A 17,097-nucleotide genomic window follows, 5' to 3' on the forward strand; every position below is an offset into this window, starting at 1 on the left:
TGCGTTTTTTTTTGTGTTTTTTTTTTTTTTTTTTAGTTTTATTCATTTCAAACGGGCCGAATCCGGCCCGCGGGCTGACTTAAGGAGAGCAGAGTCCCTGCACATAAGACACTCAATCCACTACCACTCATAACCCACTTCCAATCACCGAAGCCTTCAGACAGGAGGCAGCAAACCTAACCATCTATTCCTTTATAATGAGAAAATAATAATTTTCCAAGATGTACTAGGAATATGAGGGATAATCTGTAGTGTGTCATAAATTTTAACATTCCTTACTAAGAACTACTAAGAACTAAAAAAAAAAAAAAAAATACAAGTTCTTCCTCAGTATCCAACCCTTCAATGCTGCCTTCATATTACAAGACACACTTTTCATTTCCCTGTAACTGCAGTACACCCTGTCACAATTGCTTCCCTATTTCCTTTAAGACATGGGTAGCACTTCGAAGAATAGCTAAACTAGTGACATTTAAGTGACCAGGGACAAGTAGAGATCTAATGGGAAAAAGAACACTGGGTAAATCAAATATACTATATGCTATTACAATTCATGAATTCAAGGCCACTGAGTAGTTTTCTGCAGCTCAAAATTAAAAAATGAATTGCTAAATACCTTCAGTATTACACTTGCAAAATGTACTTTTAAAACTATATTGTAAGTTAATCAAAGACGTCACAATTTTTTTTAAAAATCCATTAAATTCAAAGAAAGTGTTTGTTTACTTATTCCCAGGAATATTTCAAAATCTGTTTTATGATAAATCTAGAGGGCCCTAACCGGTTTGGCTCAGCAGATAGAGCATCTGCCTGTGGACTCAAGGGTCCCAGGTTCAATTCCGGTCAAGGGCATGTATCTTGGTTGTGGAAACTAGAGGCCCAGTGCACAAAATTTGTGCTGGGTGGGGGTGGGGGGGCGGGGGTGGGGAAGGGCGTCTCCTCAGCCTGGCCTGCAATGACACTTGCCTCATCACCGGGGCAACGACACAAGCATTTCCCTCTGCTGCCCAGAGGCCCTCCGCGGCTGGGGTGGAATGCTCACGCTGCCCGCTCTCAGCGGCTGTTCCCCCAGGACTGGGGGACTCCAGGGGAGCTGAGAGAACTGGGTGCCGCCATCTTATGGCTATGGGCACCACAATATTTGTGATGGAGTGACTGTTAATTTGCATATTACCCTTTTATTAGATAGGATATATGATAAAACTTTACTCAAAAACCAGATTCTTGACCTTATATACAAGGCAGAATACAGAAAATAACATACATTTGAATTTTCTTCTGTTTGTCATTTTCTTTTCTTAAAATACTAGAGACCCAGCCTGCACCCACTTGCAATCCGGGACCCCTTGGGTAGGGTCCCTAGGCCTGGCCAGGGATCAGGGCCTATCGGGGCTTTCCTTCCCCTGGCTGCTGGCAGCTGGCCCTGCCCCTGCTGCTGCCACTGCTTGCCATCTGTGTGGAGCTGCCACCCTTCCCCCACCACCAGTGGCCTCTTTCTGTGGGCGAGAGGCATGGGGTGCAATCGCTTGGCTGGCCTGGGCCTCCCTCTGTGGGACAATCAATCGCAGGGTCCCCAGATCGACCGCCCTGCAGAGAGAGGCTCCACCCACCTGCTGCAGCACCACTGACCGGGTAGCCTGGGCCTCCCTCTGCAGGGTGATCATGGGGTGATGGAGGACCCCCCCAACCCCGGACCCACATCACACCTGCCTTGGCTGGCCTGGAGCCAGTGTGTGTCATAGTGTGGTCGTTGGGACAGTCGTTCTGCTGTTCAGTCGTTCAGTTGATTTGCATATTACACTTTTATTATTATAGATGTGTGAATTTTAGAGATGTTTTTACTTAAATGTTAAGGGATGTTTTTGCTTAGAGTAAATTCAAATCTCAATTTCTAAGCTTAATATATTTCCAGTAATTATTCTTCTGGAAAAAGAAATACTTGAGAAACAAATCCCACGGTCATCACTCCTGTCTCATTCTACATCAGAGCAGCAACGCTGGATAAACTGAAGTTGGAAATCCTGACTCACAGGCTCCTCTCTTTCTGTTAAATGTTGGTGGCCCTTTGGGACCATCCTCAATCCACTTCTCACTGTAACACTGATTTCAGAACACCGTCTTTGTGTCACTCCTGGGCCTGACTGATCCAAAATGCTAATTCTTGACCCTCATGCTTGACTGCACTACAAACTCACAGCGCATGCTGGCTGCTGTTCCCACTCTTCCCACTTGGAGAAGGGCAATGGCATTTAGCCAACGACCTCAGCTCAGGGGAAAGACCTCAATGTTCTGAATTCAGCATTTTTACTCAATTCTGCCACCAACACCAAGGACAGAGCTCCTGGGCTTTTCTGGGTAGTTGTTCTCACGTTGCATGAAGAACGGTGAGTGGTTACGCTCCTTTCTCTAGACATGAACAGGAAGCGTATTTCCCTGGCTGCTGGCAGCTGTTTTCCAACCATGAGGAAAGAAATCTGAGGGCAAATCAACATAGGGAGCTCAGTCCTGTCCCTGAAGCTCCGGGCACTCAATCACGTGAGCCACGGTGATTCCCTCGTGTTTCAGCCGGTCTGTTTCTACTACCTGAAGCTGAAAGCAACCCGCCAATAACAAATATGCAAATTACTAAGAGTTACTAATTTGATGTGTAAAGTAAAATTAGAGTTTTCAGACTACACTAAGGATTTGTTTTCTGCTAAAAAGTGGCTGCCACATAATGTTTGGCAACTTTGCAAAACTCCTATTATATGTGCACATCTTGGACAAAATGTGGTCTTTTGATTTGTACATGATGGTGTTAAGTTACGGATTTCAGTCTCAATTCTATTCTTTCTGCACATCTATTTAGCTCTTATAATTTTCTACACCATCATAAAACCAAAATGATTCCACAAGATGTCGGGCCAGCTAAGCCACCACGTTAATACACTCTCGGCACCGAACACACCATGGGAACCCCCACCATGCTCCTATGGGCCTTTCAGCCCTGGCAGTTTCTGCTCCTTCAACCCAAGATGCTTCTGCCCAGGTGGCTTCTTCTGGCTGTTTAAGTCTCTGTCTGAATGTCATCTCCTCAGCAAGACCTTCCCCAGCTATTGGTCTAAAAAGCATCTCCCTTCTCAAGTTACGATCATGTCACCCTACTTGGTTCTCTCTGTTCTTTCCATTTTAAAACGTGTTTACTTGCCCCACCTATCAGTCCTACTCATTACGGCAACCTTAGTGCTTGCAGAACCTGACAAGTGCTCAAAACTATGTGTTGAATGAATGAATGATGGCTAAAGACTCAATAAATATTAGATCAGGGACATCAGTGTTAAGGCTACAATAAAACTCCTCGAAAGAAACTATTTCCAAAAGAGGAATATGTACTGAGAGCGCACATCTATTGATTTTGAATAAAGGCAGCCCCCCTAACAAAATCCTACTATACTTCTGATAGCATATTTAAATTTCAGCAGTTAAAATATGTTTTTTATTAGCAAATACTTCTTTTATAAAGTCAGGGCCATAAGGGAGAAAGAGTGGCTTCTGATTTGTGGTGTTCTTGGCCATTTAATTAATACTAATCTCCATTTTACTCATTCTCTTTGTTTCTCCTAGATTAGCATGGGTTCTCAGAAAATAAATTTAGAACTGTCTTCTAGTTAATTGATGTGAAATCTGAGAACATTATGAACAGAAATTCCAGATTCCCACTATAAATCCAGACTGATATTTAGGATCTTGGTAAATGGCGGTAAACTCAGTTAATAACTAAGTTAAAACTTGCTCAGCAGCCTATAAATAGACACAAATCTTTTAAGAAACTCAGCCATTCCAAATCACATCCCAGGTACCGACTGTGCCTCTGAACTCTGCGAAATAAGACGAATCCTGCTGGGAGTCCTTCTGAGATTCCAGCTTCTCTTTGAAAAATCCTGAGTAGGAAGTCAATTCCTCTATTAGCCGTGGTTGAACAAGACAGCACATTATTTCAGGAAACTGATGAATCATCTATGTGTTAGTCAAGCGTTTACTATGTTCCAAAGTGTTAAAACGGGTGTGCAGAGTTTACTTAGATTTACCCACGTTACCAATCCCTTTGCTCACCATTCTCTCTTCCATCCTCAGTCTTTCCTCTTGAGTTCAAGATCCTTTCATAAGGACAGCCTCTAAAATTTTCTTTAGCTTAGGTATGATGGGAGCCAATTCCGTTTTTTATTTGTGGGAAAATGCACTTCATCTTTATTCTTGAATAAAAGTTTATCTGGGAAAAAATGTTTAAGCTGATCATTATTATTTCTCAGCATTTAATAAGCTTGCTATCTGTAGGCTTCCATTGTTACTGAGTACAGGGAAATGGGGCCTCATTATGAGCAATTGTCTATTCCTTCTGTTTCCTTATTAAGACATCCTTCATATTTTATTTTCTGAAGTGTCATATAATACATCTAGGGGTAGAATTTTTATCTATCCAGCGTGGAGTTTCATTGTGTTTCCTGAAGCTGAGAACTCCAGCCTTTTGTCAATTCTAGAAAATAGTCAGCCAGTATGTATTTGAATTGATAATAGCTAAGGACTATATTCTCGCTGGAAGTCCAATTAGATTCATTTTAAACCTTCTCATTCTATCCTTGATATCTCCCAACTTCTCTTCCACATTTTATCTTTCATCTATAACCTATAACTAATTTATAACTGCTGCTACATCTAGTTCATTTTCTGAGCCTTGTCATCAATCCATTCTTCAAAAAGAGTCCAACCTACTTCACTTGTTCACTGAGTTTCTATAATTCAGTGACTATTTCCTTCCTTTCTACAAATTGCTTCTTTGACAAATCTGCCTCCTCATTGTTATGCTTTGTTCTTTGCCCATGTTTTCAAACCCTCTTTTATTATTAAAGTCTTTATAACTTTAATACTAAACCTGATTGATTCGAATACTCTGAAGTCCTTGCCGGGGGAGAGGGTCTACTTCTATTGTTGGTTGTTTTGCTGCAAGTCTGATGTTGGCTGGCTCCCTCCTAGGTTCTATAATTTGGGATTCAACTCATATTTGGAAAACTAACCTGAGGAGCCTGGGTTGCAGGTACATTCCTTCAGGAGGGTCACACGTCTGCCTCGGCCCCACCGGAGCACTTCTGGCCCAGGATGGCTTTTATTTATCTATCTATCACTAAATGAAGTAGATGACCAAACTTCAGCCTGAGCCACTGAGTAAGTTGTGGGGCTACAGAGGAAAGTACAAGAAGGGAAAATGTGAGGTGAAGGGACAAGGATAAGTCTGGATGTGTTGAAGTCAATGTGCCTATGGGAGAGTTCTGCAAATAGCCGAATTTACAGGTCTGGGATAAAAGGGAAAGGTCCCTATCTTCTCCCTGATCAAAGTATCCCCGCACACACTGCCTCACTCCAGAATGATCCCACACACCAGGCCACCCTCCACTTCAAGCATAGACTGTCACCTCTCTCCCCACCCAAACCATAGTGACTTCAAAAACTGTCCTACAGACAAAATGCCAAGGATCTCTATGTCTTCAAGCTTGGACTTTTCTTTATTCAAGTCATGAACTAAATCTTCCTTACTCACTTTTTTATTAATCAATCACCTTGCCTAGTGTGCAAAAGAGTGTCTGTAAGAGAGAAATACAGTGAAAAAAGATGCAAGATACCTAGAAAAGAAGAGCCTTGCCAACAGTTTTATTGCAACATCTAATCCAGCGGTTCTCAATCTGTGGGTCGCGACCCTTTTGGCGGTCAAACAACCCTTGCACAGAGGTTGCCTAAGACCATCCTGCATGTCAGATATTTACATTACAATTCATAACAGTAGCAACATGACAGTTATGAAGTAGCAACAAAAATAATTTTATGGTTGGGTCACAACATGAGGAACTGTATTTAAAGGGCCAGAAGGTTGAGAACCACTGTTCTAATCCAAGCAAACGTCCATTTCTCCTTGCTGCCTCTAGGCTGGGGGGAGACACAAAGCATGGAGCAGGCCAGTGCCATCTGAGGTTCCGGACTGCACAGCGAGAGGAGATGCTGGAGCTAGACTCACTTGAGCTAACTGCGCACACAGGTGTTCACCGGGCGGTGGGTGATGACATTATAAATGCAGGCTTCTATTTCCCGGGGGCCTTTGTTACCCCTGGTGCTAGGTCACTGTTTCTGAACCTCTGCGCTGCTGACATTTAGGGTTTGTTATGAGGACTGTCCTGTGCACTGTCGGATGTCTAGCAGTGACCCGAACCTCTGACAATTAGATATCAGTAGCACTCATCTCCCCCCAATCATGATGATCAAAAATGTCTCCAGCCATCAAATATCTCCTGAGGGACAAGTTGTGTTATTTGAGGACGCTTCTCTAACACCCTCTTTTCTGAGCTTCCCTTTCCAGCTCTGAACTCTCCTCTTCAACTAATCCTGGCTCCTGGAAGGCTCTTCGACACTCGGCGGACCCATCCTCTATTATCCAAGCAACTCTTACCCCCGTTCCCTAGATCTCTGCACCACAGTCCCGTCCCAGGATTCGTGATGTATGGATGTTCTCATGCTGCTCGGAGGTGTTCTCACTGGGTGCACTGCAGGGGCTCTCTGCTCTTCGAGTCCAGGTCTGGTTCTCTAAGTCTTTCCGAGTCCTAGCATTCTTCCACTTCACAGCTAGCATTTCCTGGGCCCTTCCTTACTGTGGTCCAATAACTGTCCTTAGCACTTTGCATGCATTATCCACAAAACAGTCAATTCACAGATGAGGCAACCAAGATGCAGAGTGGCAGGGAGCCCAGGAATGAAACGCAGGCGTCTGGCTCTAGAACTCACTCTCAACCCCCAGACTACCTGCCTCCCAAATGCTGATAAATAACTGCAGCTCTGCCACCTACTCGGGATTCCATCACCTGGGATCATAGGCAATCGCAAGGCTTTATCTGTTTTGTATTTCTTGTCCTTTTGTTTTTCCTATAAGAGCATACCAAAAACAAACTAGTGAGACGCACGTTTTGTACAGACCAGCAGTTTCCTGTCTGGCAGAGGTGACAGAGGACATTTTATGAGGCCAACACAAGGGCCTGCAACATAGTTTCTCAACAAGTAACTAGGTGAATGAATGCCTAACACATCTGAATTTTTGTAATGATGCAGACGGAAGTGTTTCCGTTCGTTTTCCAATCCTTGGCCATCCCTCTTCTGGACCATCCTTTACTGAAGCACTGTGTCCAAATCTACAGACTGAAAACAAGACAGGTGTGTGGCCCAGTGGTTGAGCATGGAACCAGGAGGTCTCCAGTTCAATTCCTGGTCAAGGCACATGCTCAGGTTGTGGGCTGATCCCCAGTAGGGATGTGCAGGCGGCAGCCAATCGATGTTTCTATCTCTCTATCCCTCTCCCTTCCTCTCTCTCTAAAATCAATAAAAACATATTTTCAAGAAAATAGAGATCATTATGTACAAGAGTGGGAACTTTTTTTTGATGTTTCCAATAAACTTTCATTTAAAATCCAGAACTAGTCTTTTGGCCACAGTATACCAATCTGTCCTTTTCAAATAATAAACAACTTTTAAATTTTCTTCCCTACTAATAGCTTGAAAACCATAATCCTACAAGTGTAGAATGGAATATTTTCCCCAAGCCCATTATTTTAAACTTGTACATTATAGCTTTGTGCATTTCTCCTTATTCAGACAATTGCAGTCACAGATGCTATGCTACTAGGGCAGCACTCCCCAATGCTTTATACAAATTCTAAGATAGGTCTAGAAATGGACCTATATATCACTTACTAGAGGCCCAGTGCACGAAATTCGTGCACAGGGGGTGGGGGGTGGGGGTGGGGATTTTGTCCCTCAGCCCAGCCTGCACCCTCTCCAATCTGGGACCCCTCGAGGGATATCCGACTGGACTTCATGTCCACAGACAGTCAGACATCCCTCTCACAATCCAGGACTGCTGGCTCCCAACCCCTCGCCTGCCTGCCTACCTGATTGCCCCCTAACCACTCCCCTGCCAGCCTGATCGACGCCAAACTGTTCCCCTGCCAGCCTGATTGCCCTTAACTGCCCTTCCCTGCTGTCCTGGTCACCCCTAACTGCCCTCCCTTGCCAGCCTGGTCGCCCCCAACTGCCCTCCCCTGCAGGCCTGGTCACCCTTAACTGCCCTCCCCTGCCGGCTATCTTGTACCACATGGGAGTGGCCATCTTGTGTTGAAGTGATGGTCAACTTGCATATTACCTCTTTATTATATAGGATGTTTCTTCATCTAGACCAGACCCCAATGCAGACTAACAACTCCACCCTCCTCCTACAGCAAACATGCCAAACTCATAGCCCCCAGGCTGCATGTGGCCCACAACAAATATTTTTGTGGCCCAGCCAATACAACAGTATGTAAGAAATGTTTTAATACATATTTCATAACTTAATTTTTACAATATCCTGTAATGTACTTCATGTCCACAGACAGTCAGACATCCCTCTCACAATCCAGGACTGCTGGCTCCCAACCCCTCGCCTGCCTGCCTACCTGATTGCCCCCTAACCACTCCCCTGCCAGCCTGATCGACGCCAAACTGTTCCCCTGCCCGCCTGATTGCCCTTAACTGCCCTTCCCTGCTGTCCTGGTCACCCCTAACTGCCCTCCCTTGCCAGCCTGGTCGCCCCCAACTGCCCTCCCCTGCAGGCCTGGTCACCCTTAACTGCCCTCCCCTGCCGGCTATCTTGTACCACATGGGAGTGGCCATCTTGTGTTGAAGTGATGGTCAACTTGCATATTACCTCTTTATTATATAGGATGTTTCTTCATCTAGACCAGACCCCAATGCAGACTAACAACTCCACCCTCCTCCTACAGCAAACATGCCAAACTCATAGCCCCCAGGCTGCATGTGGCCCACAACAAATATTTTTGTGGCCCAGCCAATACAACAGTATGTAAGAAATGTTTTAATACATATTTCATAACTTAATTTTTACAATATCCTGTAATGTATAATCTATATATATAAAACCCTAAGCGACCAGCCAACCGGCCAGTAGCTATGATGTGCACTGACCACCAGGTTGCAGACACTCAACGCAGGAGCGGAACCACAGGCATGGCAATATGAAACAGACTAATGAATATCAGAGGGAAGAGGGTGAGAGGGAAGGAAGAGGTTAACCCAAGATCTTATGCATACTAGAGGCCCAGTGCATGTGCACCAGTGGGGTCCCTTGGCCTAGCCTGCAGGGATCAGGCCGAAACCGGCTCTCTGGGTCCCGGATTGCGAGAGGGAACAGGACAGGCTGAGGGACCCCATGCACTGGGCATCTAGTGATTAATAACAAGCTATAACGTTCGCTAATGACTAATTACTATAATCGTATTGCATTCATTTCCCTTATGTGCCTTACGTGCAGGTATACCATTTCTCTCCACTAATACTAGCATCGAATATTTTAGCAGCCGACTGCCACATCATTAGTGTTGTATCAACTTGTTTGGTGTGCACAACAGGAAATATTTCGCTTTTGGAGAACAAGAAAAATAGGGTTATTTGTGTTACGCTTATTATTTGTGCAGTTATTCCGTGTCTGGTAAGTTAATGTTTAAGAAAAAAATTGATTTTTATTAAAATGTTCTATTATTTGGTTAACAATTACTCATTTATTTCAGTCCTTTGTATTCAGCGTGTCTCTATTGAAATAAACCTATATTTCTATGAAAATTGAAGCTTTTGTTTTTTTGCACCCATATAAACTTAAACCTTGTTTATTTGGCCCATGTTAGCCTTTGCGTTTGACATGCTTGTCCTACAGGGATGTGATCTTAACACGTTTACAGCACTTAGCTTGGTGGATGGGGATGGGGGACACTACATGAATGCTGTGGATCAGATGATTGCATTAATGTTACCTGGCACATTAGAAGCACTTAATAGCGCTGAGTCCCAGGTGTCCCTGCTCTACTGCTACAACACTGAGCACAGGAGCCAGTGCACATGGACATTTTATAACAACAGTCCTCTGCAGGAGGATGGCTTAAAACCTAGGAAACTGACGATTTAGCACAATTAATTTCAGGGAAGGGTCAGAAAGAACAATGACCTTTCCCTTTAGGCTAAGTTAGAACTTAAAGATTGAGGCTGTGGAAAGAATACGCAAAGGAAACCATCTCAATGACACATGAAGATCAAGCGTTCATAAAAGCCTACATTAAAATAAGTTCAAACAAAGCAAAGCAAAAGTGATTTGTGACACACCCTGACCCTCACCTTAAAAACACTAAGGGTCATGTAAAAGCCCAATGTCAACTATCTTTTCAAGGCCCCTAAGAAATTCTATCTCTGGCAGGCACAGGCACAGAACAACCGACTGTACAATGTTCTGTTGAGAGCAGAATTAATGACACCATTGACTAGAAAAAGCGCTGATTCCTGATGAACAAACACAAGAGCACAGAAAACAAACTTGTTAATGGCAAACATTCCTAGTCTTAGGAAAAGCTATACTGCTCACTCTAATGTACTGCAGGCAATCCTCTACGACAGCAAACTTGTTCTGTAGAGCAGCGGTCAGGGGACCACTGGTTGGCAACCGCTGGTGTAGAGGGCAGAAATAACCACGTTAGTCTTCATGAATCTCATCACAACTGCTCCACTCTGCCCGGCAGCACAAGAGCAGCTACAGCCAGTACCTAGGTCACATGGAAACATACTAGGGCAGCACAGAAACATACTTAGAGAACGCAGAAACAAGTGGGTGTAGGTGTATCCCAATAAAATTTTACTGATAGACACAGAAAGTTGTATTTCATACCATTTTCATGTGTCATGAAATACTATACTTCTTTTTATTTCTTCCCATTAAAAATGTAAAACTCAGTCTTGACTCCTGGGCCATACAAAACCAGAAAGCACGCGGAGTTGGCTGGAGGACCGCCATGCACTATCCTCCCTGCATTATTCCCAACAATGTCTATAGAAACAAGCCGCAACAATCTATTAAAGTTTGTTTCAAATATCTTGATGTTTCATTCATTTCTCTTCTCCATCCCCAGTTCCAGGCCTTCCACAGACACTTTCTGAAGTCTGGCTCATCAGACCCCTCCCCTCTTTACCCATCTCCCTCCCCAGAGTACAGCTTGCAGTCCCTTGGATGATTTTTAATCAAAATCTAACCATGCCAGAAAAAAAAGCTGCCCATTGCCATTTTTTACAAACCCTACTTCCCCGAACTGGTGTGAAGCTCTAAATGTGTACACACTCAATCTTTCAGTAAACTCAGGTCTGGCCATCGCACTGCGCTGTTCCCTTGCAGCTGTCATTTGAGTCTAATTCTACAGTGAGGCCCGTGGGGGTGCAGCAGTGAGGTTGCCTATTGCGAAGGCCGGTTTTAGTCACAAATACATTTCATGTTTAAAATCTTGCCAGTAACTGTTCAAATGGCTTCACAGGAAACTCAGAAAAAGAGCTGGGCTATTACTCTCAAGGCCTCTCTCATCACTTTCCCAGTAATGAATTTCTTTATTCTTATCTTTAAAACTTACTACTTACTTTATTATTTTCCTAGTTAGTATTATTATTCTTATAACAATATTATTAGCATAATGTTTCAAAATTTAAAAAAATAGATCTCTAAATTTAAAGCCACGGGGTCCTAAAATGTTAAATTATTTAAATAATTAAAACTGTGTAAGTCTTCATCACATCCAAGTATAGTATTTGAAAACTGTTCAAATCAGTATTGACTTAGAAGGTGCGATCAGAAACCTGGGAAGTGTCAAGAAGTCATTTCCTTCAGGAAAGTGTGTCCATATGTGGGACTGTAACTGCCTGGTCTCTGGTGCAGGGCCTCTCAGATTAGCAGAGAAATACTGAGGCTGGTGCAAAGCCATGCAATGGGGTCAGAGCTGTGTTCAGAAAGGTGATGGCAGGGGATGTGCATTCAGTAAGTCATGCATTCACTCTCCTCTCCCCCCATCAAACTGTCAATCACTGCTCCCCTTGACATCAGCATAGCTGTAGCAGCAAGGATGCCACAGTTAAGCAGTGTGCGTTGGACTATGAAGCAATTTCTCCTGAAGATTTGATGCCTCCTCAAAGAACAGAAGCCGACAAACAATCCCACCTATGACCAGAGAGGCACAGCGAGAACAAATGAGAACTCCAGTCTCTCCTGAGGCTCCGGGCTGCACCTTTAGGAACCTCCTGCCCAGGCAACAGTACAAAGCAAGGAGCCCTTGACTTTTATTTGGCTGCCAAGTATATAAACCAAAGGATTTCTTGCAAACTACTACACCCAGAAAACCAGAAACCAAGGGCGTGGTTCCTGAAAGCAACATCCAGGGTCCATTCAAATCAAAACATTTCCTCATGAAGTCAACATATTTATTATTATTTGTTTGTTTGGTTTTTACTTCAAGTGTATAAGCCAGGTTTCAATGTAAACCACTTACTGACTATCCAATTTCTTTGAAGGAATAAAAATAAATATAGTCCAAACCTCCAATTATCAGATAGTTCCACTTTGCAATGAATTAAGGTTTCTGACTATTACCACAAACTTGCTACCCTGATGTTTAAGTGATTAACTGAAGCAAACAGCTTGAATCATACATGCCTTTGCAAATGCAACTGCTGTTTGTCAGCAACATTAAAACATTACCATAAGCAGCCTCATTGCAAGTGTGCAGAATATGAACTTCAATAGTTTAACTCCCAGATTTTAAGTTTGGTTCCACATAGGTTATCCCTTTTCTTATTTGCCATTCAAAGCTTTTTTCCTGTCATTTCTCAGTTCCAGCTCAATGAAAAGACATGTAAGACCACAAACCTATGCTAAGTCATCCACATGATACCACAGAGCCAACATCCAATGGAATGCAGGAAGATTAGCAAGTTTCTCAGTATTATAAAAACTGTGCTCAGCAATTAAACTTACTCCCATTTGCCTATTTTGTCAGAAAGGAGAAACTAACTCACCAATCTGTAGCGAATGTAAGTCGAAGTTATTATTTTTAAAATACAGGCTTTAAAAGGCATGGAGCAGAATGGCAGCAACGCTGGGTTCCTCCCACCTGCCCTGGATTCTCGGGCTGCGGCCCCCTGGCAGCTCATTTTCTCTCCTTGTGGGGTTTTACTCAGTGTGCACTGCTCTCACTTCCATCTCTCCCCTGTTGCTCTTTAAAAGGAGTAAAGCAACTGTCAGAGAACGCCTGAAGACATCAAAGCCCTGCAGCCTGTGTGTGGCCCGAAGGAGAGGGGGAAACGCGGGGTAATGAGGATCTGCCTATTTACCTTCTGTGCAGGGCATGGGGACAGCAAGAGAAACTGGGCAGGGTGCGCATTTGCTCAAAAGAGAACATGGCAGCCTAATGGGAGGCCTTTGTTCTTCCAAAGGGTCTCCTTTCCCCTTTTGTGTTTCACTTAATTCATGGCATCTGAGCTGCTCTTGAACTTGACAGACTGGGAGAAAGAAAGAGAGAGGAGAGGGGGAATTGGACACACAAAGAGAAAGGGAAGGGAGGACTTCAAAGAAAATTCATTTCAAAAAAATTAGTTCTCCTGACAGTTTTGATGAAGTTTTGGAACTTTAAAGGAGTTAGAGAGGATCATTCTGTGTTGACATAAATTCAAGTTTCCCAAAGACTGCAACAAGTAACAAAGTAGATAAATAAGAACTTGTTACATATTTTTCTGCTACACTGTATTTCTTGAATAACAGCTGATACTCCACAATTACATGAAAACAGCAATATACCAGGAAGGGCCAGTAATGAAATGATTTCCCAGTTCAGGGGAACTTGACTTAATAAACACCAAGAACACTGCAAACCCACCAGCACCACCTGCAGGAGCAACGCAGATGAGCACGACACAACATATTGCAAGCCTAAGACTTTAAAAAAGAAACAGTCACAACTAACCTTTGGCATTCTCACTCTAAAGTGAAGAATTACAAACCTTTAAGGCAGTGAAGAACAAAGCCCTAGGGTTCTGTGGACAATGTCAGATATTCCTGACTACAAATACAGAACTGCTGGGAGATCTTTTGCTATGTTACCTATTAATACAAAAAAAGGCTACCTCAAAACAATGAAAGATCTGGCTATAAAGCAAGATGACTGTCCCATGGCTTCAAAATAATTTCTCTTTTTCTGATGTAAAACATAGATTCATTTAAAACAATCAAACATGTCTGAAATGTAGGAATGTACCCTACTCCCACGGTTAGCTTAGTATTTTTCTTCTAGGTCTTTCTTCTACGCATATCTGACATACATAATTTTGTGCTGGATACCATACATACTAGTTTTTGGTGTGTGTTTTTTAACACCCACCTCCCCTAATTTAATATATTTCTACCTCCTTTTATGCCAGTCCACATACATTGTTGGTAGTGTATAGTATTCTACTGGAAGGATGTACTAATGATTGGTGACCAATATGCTGTTGATAGGTATTTGGATTGTTTCTTTTTCGCTTTAAGAAATAGCTCTCTGTATATGTATCTCTGCTTACTGGCATAAATGTTTCTGAAAATTAATAGCTGCAGGTCGGATTCCTAAGTGATAGGGTACAAACATTTTTCAATCTAATAATATTATCAAATTGTTCTCCCAAAGCGTGCCAAGTTACGTTTCCAATACTACATGAGTGCCTGTGTCCCTAATCCTAGATAACATTTCAACATGTGACTCAGATGAACACTGCTTTTTAGAACTTTCCCTCATAAATACTCTCCTTCAAATTGAGAATATGAAACATTTATTCCCAATATTTACTGATGAAAATATTTTATAGAAGCAGTATATTTTTAAACTGCCTTTACAGCCGCTTATCACATTATAGTCATATTTCATTTCGTCTTACAAAAGAATTACTACCCAGCCTCATTACTCATCGCAATGTATTCAAAAGCACTGAATAGCTCCAAATCTACCCTTAGAATAACATGTGACACCAATAAGGAGATTTAAAGAATTTGCTGCAGGTCTCAAAAGCAACTGTAAAAACAGCAGGTCACATAAACAAATGAATAACCTTTTCAAAGGAACTATTTTGAACACAGAATGCTCAGTTAGATGTAGGAACATGAGCATGCATGTGTATGCCAGTTACAGTGTATTTGTTTAGAAGTACATGCAATCATTCTAATCACCTGTAGACAAGAAGTTGTAAAGGTCGTGGATGTTAACAGCATAACTGAGTCTGAGTTTGGATCCTGAGGCAGGGTTTCTCAGACTGCCCACTGACATTCTGGACTGGAGCACTTTGCTGGGTAGGAGGGCTGACCTATGCATTGCAGTATTTAGCATAAGGCCCTGAGGTGGGAGCATGACTCTGCCTTTTCCTCTGTGAAACAGAAATCACTGGACACTATGTTAAGAACAGACTGCAGGGCTGCAAGGTTGGAAGCAGAGACCAGTTCATTCATGTGAGATTTAGACCAGAGTGGGTAGTGGGGATAAGAGTGCTTGGATTTGGGATATATTGTCTCCTTAAATATGTCTTTACAAGAGGCCCGTTACACGAGATTCATGCACTAGTGGGTGGGGGGATCCCTCAGCCTGGCCTGAGCCCTCTAGCAGTTTGGGACTTCTCGCTCCTTACCACCCGCCTGCAGCAGAGGTGGGAGAGGCTCCAGCCACTGCCGCTGGACTTGCCAACGGTAAGCCCGGCTTCTGGCTGAGCGGCGCTCCCCCACTGACTACCAGGTGGCAGCTCCTGTGTTGAGCGTCTGCTCCCTGGTGGTTAGTGCACGTCATAGCAACTGGTCATTCTGCAGTTTGGTCAATTTGCATATTACGCTTTTATTATATAGGATTGATTTCAGAGAAAGGAAGGGAGAGGGAGAAAGAGATAGAAACATCAACGGTGAGCAAGAATCATCAATCAGTTGCCTCCTGTACACCCCCTACTGGGGATCAAGCCCACAACTTGGGCATGTACCTTGACAGGAATCAAACCATGACCTTGTGGTTCATAGGTTGATGCTCAACCACTGAGCCATACCAGCCAGGCTACTACCAAATGCTTTTCCTCTTGGGCCTCAGCACACTGGTCTCTGTCTGGTAGGGTTTTCTCACTGGTCAACTTGCCTATCCACTCCGGCTGGCACATCTCAGTTCTCAGCTTGAAATTCACTTCCTTAAAGAGACCTTCCTGACATGCCACTTTGACCTGGCCTCACTTCCTTCCCCCATTAATTCTCTCGAGAACCCCAAAGTACTTTTCCTTGATAGGACCCACCCCAGTTCGTAATTGTAACTTAATTCCACCGAGTGAGCAATGTCTGCCTCTCAAGACTACAGGCTATAAAGCACAGGGACCACTTCTGTTTTACTCACCATCACATCCGCAGGGGATGGCACAATGCAAGTCCCGACCAAGTACAAACAATACTTTTTGGTCGAATGAGTTTTCCTCCCAGCTCTGCCAGATACGAGCGGGTCACTGAAGTTCTGAGGACGGCAACATACTTTGAATCTCCTGACTCTGAGAAAGGGTACAGAAACCAGAGTAAAGGAGACAAGGAAAGAGGACATCGCCAGGAGTCTCAGGGCTGTTTCTCTGAGGCAGTCGGGAGTGGTGGAGAGAGAAATGAGAGAAGGCCCTGATTGCTGGGCTGTGAAATTCGGACTTTATTCAGCAGCCACAGAGCGGTGCTGAAGGCTTTCTGAGTGGTACAACGCCATCATCAGAACCATGTACCTGAAAGATTAATCTATCTGTAAAGTATAACTAATTAAAGAATCTGAATGCAAAAAATTTAATTAGAATCTAACAGGTGAACAGGGCCTCGACTAGTTTTAAAAGGTAGTTGGGCCAAAACCGGTTTGGCTCAGTGGATAGAGCGTCGGCCTGTGGACTGGGGGGTCCCGGGTTTGATTCCGGTCAAGGGCATGTACCTGGGTTGCGGGCACTTCCCCAGTTGGGGATGTGCAGGAGGCAGCTGATCGATGTTTCTCTCTCATCGATGTTTCTGGCTCTCTATCTCTCTCCCTTTCTCTCTGTAAAAAATCAATAAAATATATTTTTATAAAAAAAAAAAAAAAGGGTAGTTGGATAGGAGAAATATACACATACAGATTTTTATTACATATTAATTAATGATGATTCTTAGCATTATTTAAT

General features: G+C 43.3%; 1 protein-coding gene across 1 annotated transcript in view; it reads right to left on the reverse strand.

Moving 5' to 3' along the window:
* POU2F1 (POU class 2 homeobox 1) overlaps window positions 1-16,423 on the reverse strand; it is a 91,244-nt gene extending 74,821 nt beyond the window's left edge. The window contains exons 1-2 of the mRNA XM_006764192.2: window positions 16,311-16,423; window positions 6,863-6,942 (exon numbers count right to left, since the gene is read on the reverse strand). Coding sequence (XP_006764255.1) covers window positions 6,863-6,878 — 16 coding nt within the window. The 5' untranslated portion in view covers window positions 6,879-6,942; window positions 16,311-16,423. The remainder of the gene's footprint in view (window positions 1-6,862; window positions 6,943-16,310) is intronic.
* Between the last annotated feature and the right edge of the window lie 674 nt (window positions 16,424-17,097).

This window comes from Myotis davidii, unplaced genomic scaffold, assembly GCF_000327345.1.
Source record: "Myotis davidii unplaced genomic scaffold, ASM32734v1 scaffold401, whole genome shotgun sequence".
Taxonomy (NCBI): domain Eukaryota; kingdom Metazoa; phylum Chordata; class Mammalia; order Chiroptera; family Vespertilionidae; genus Myotis; species Myotis davidii.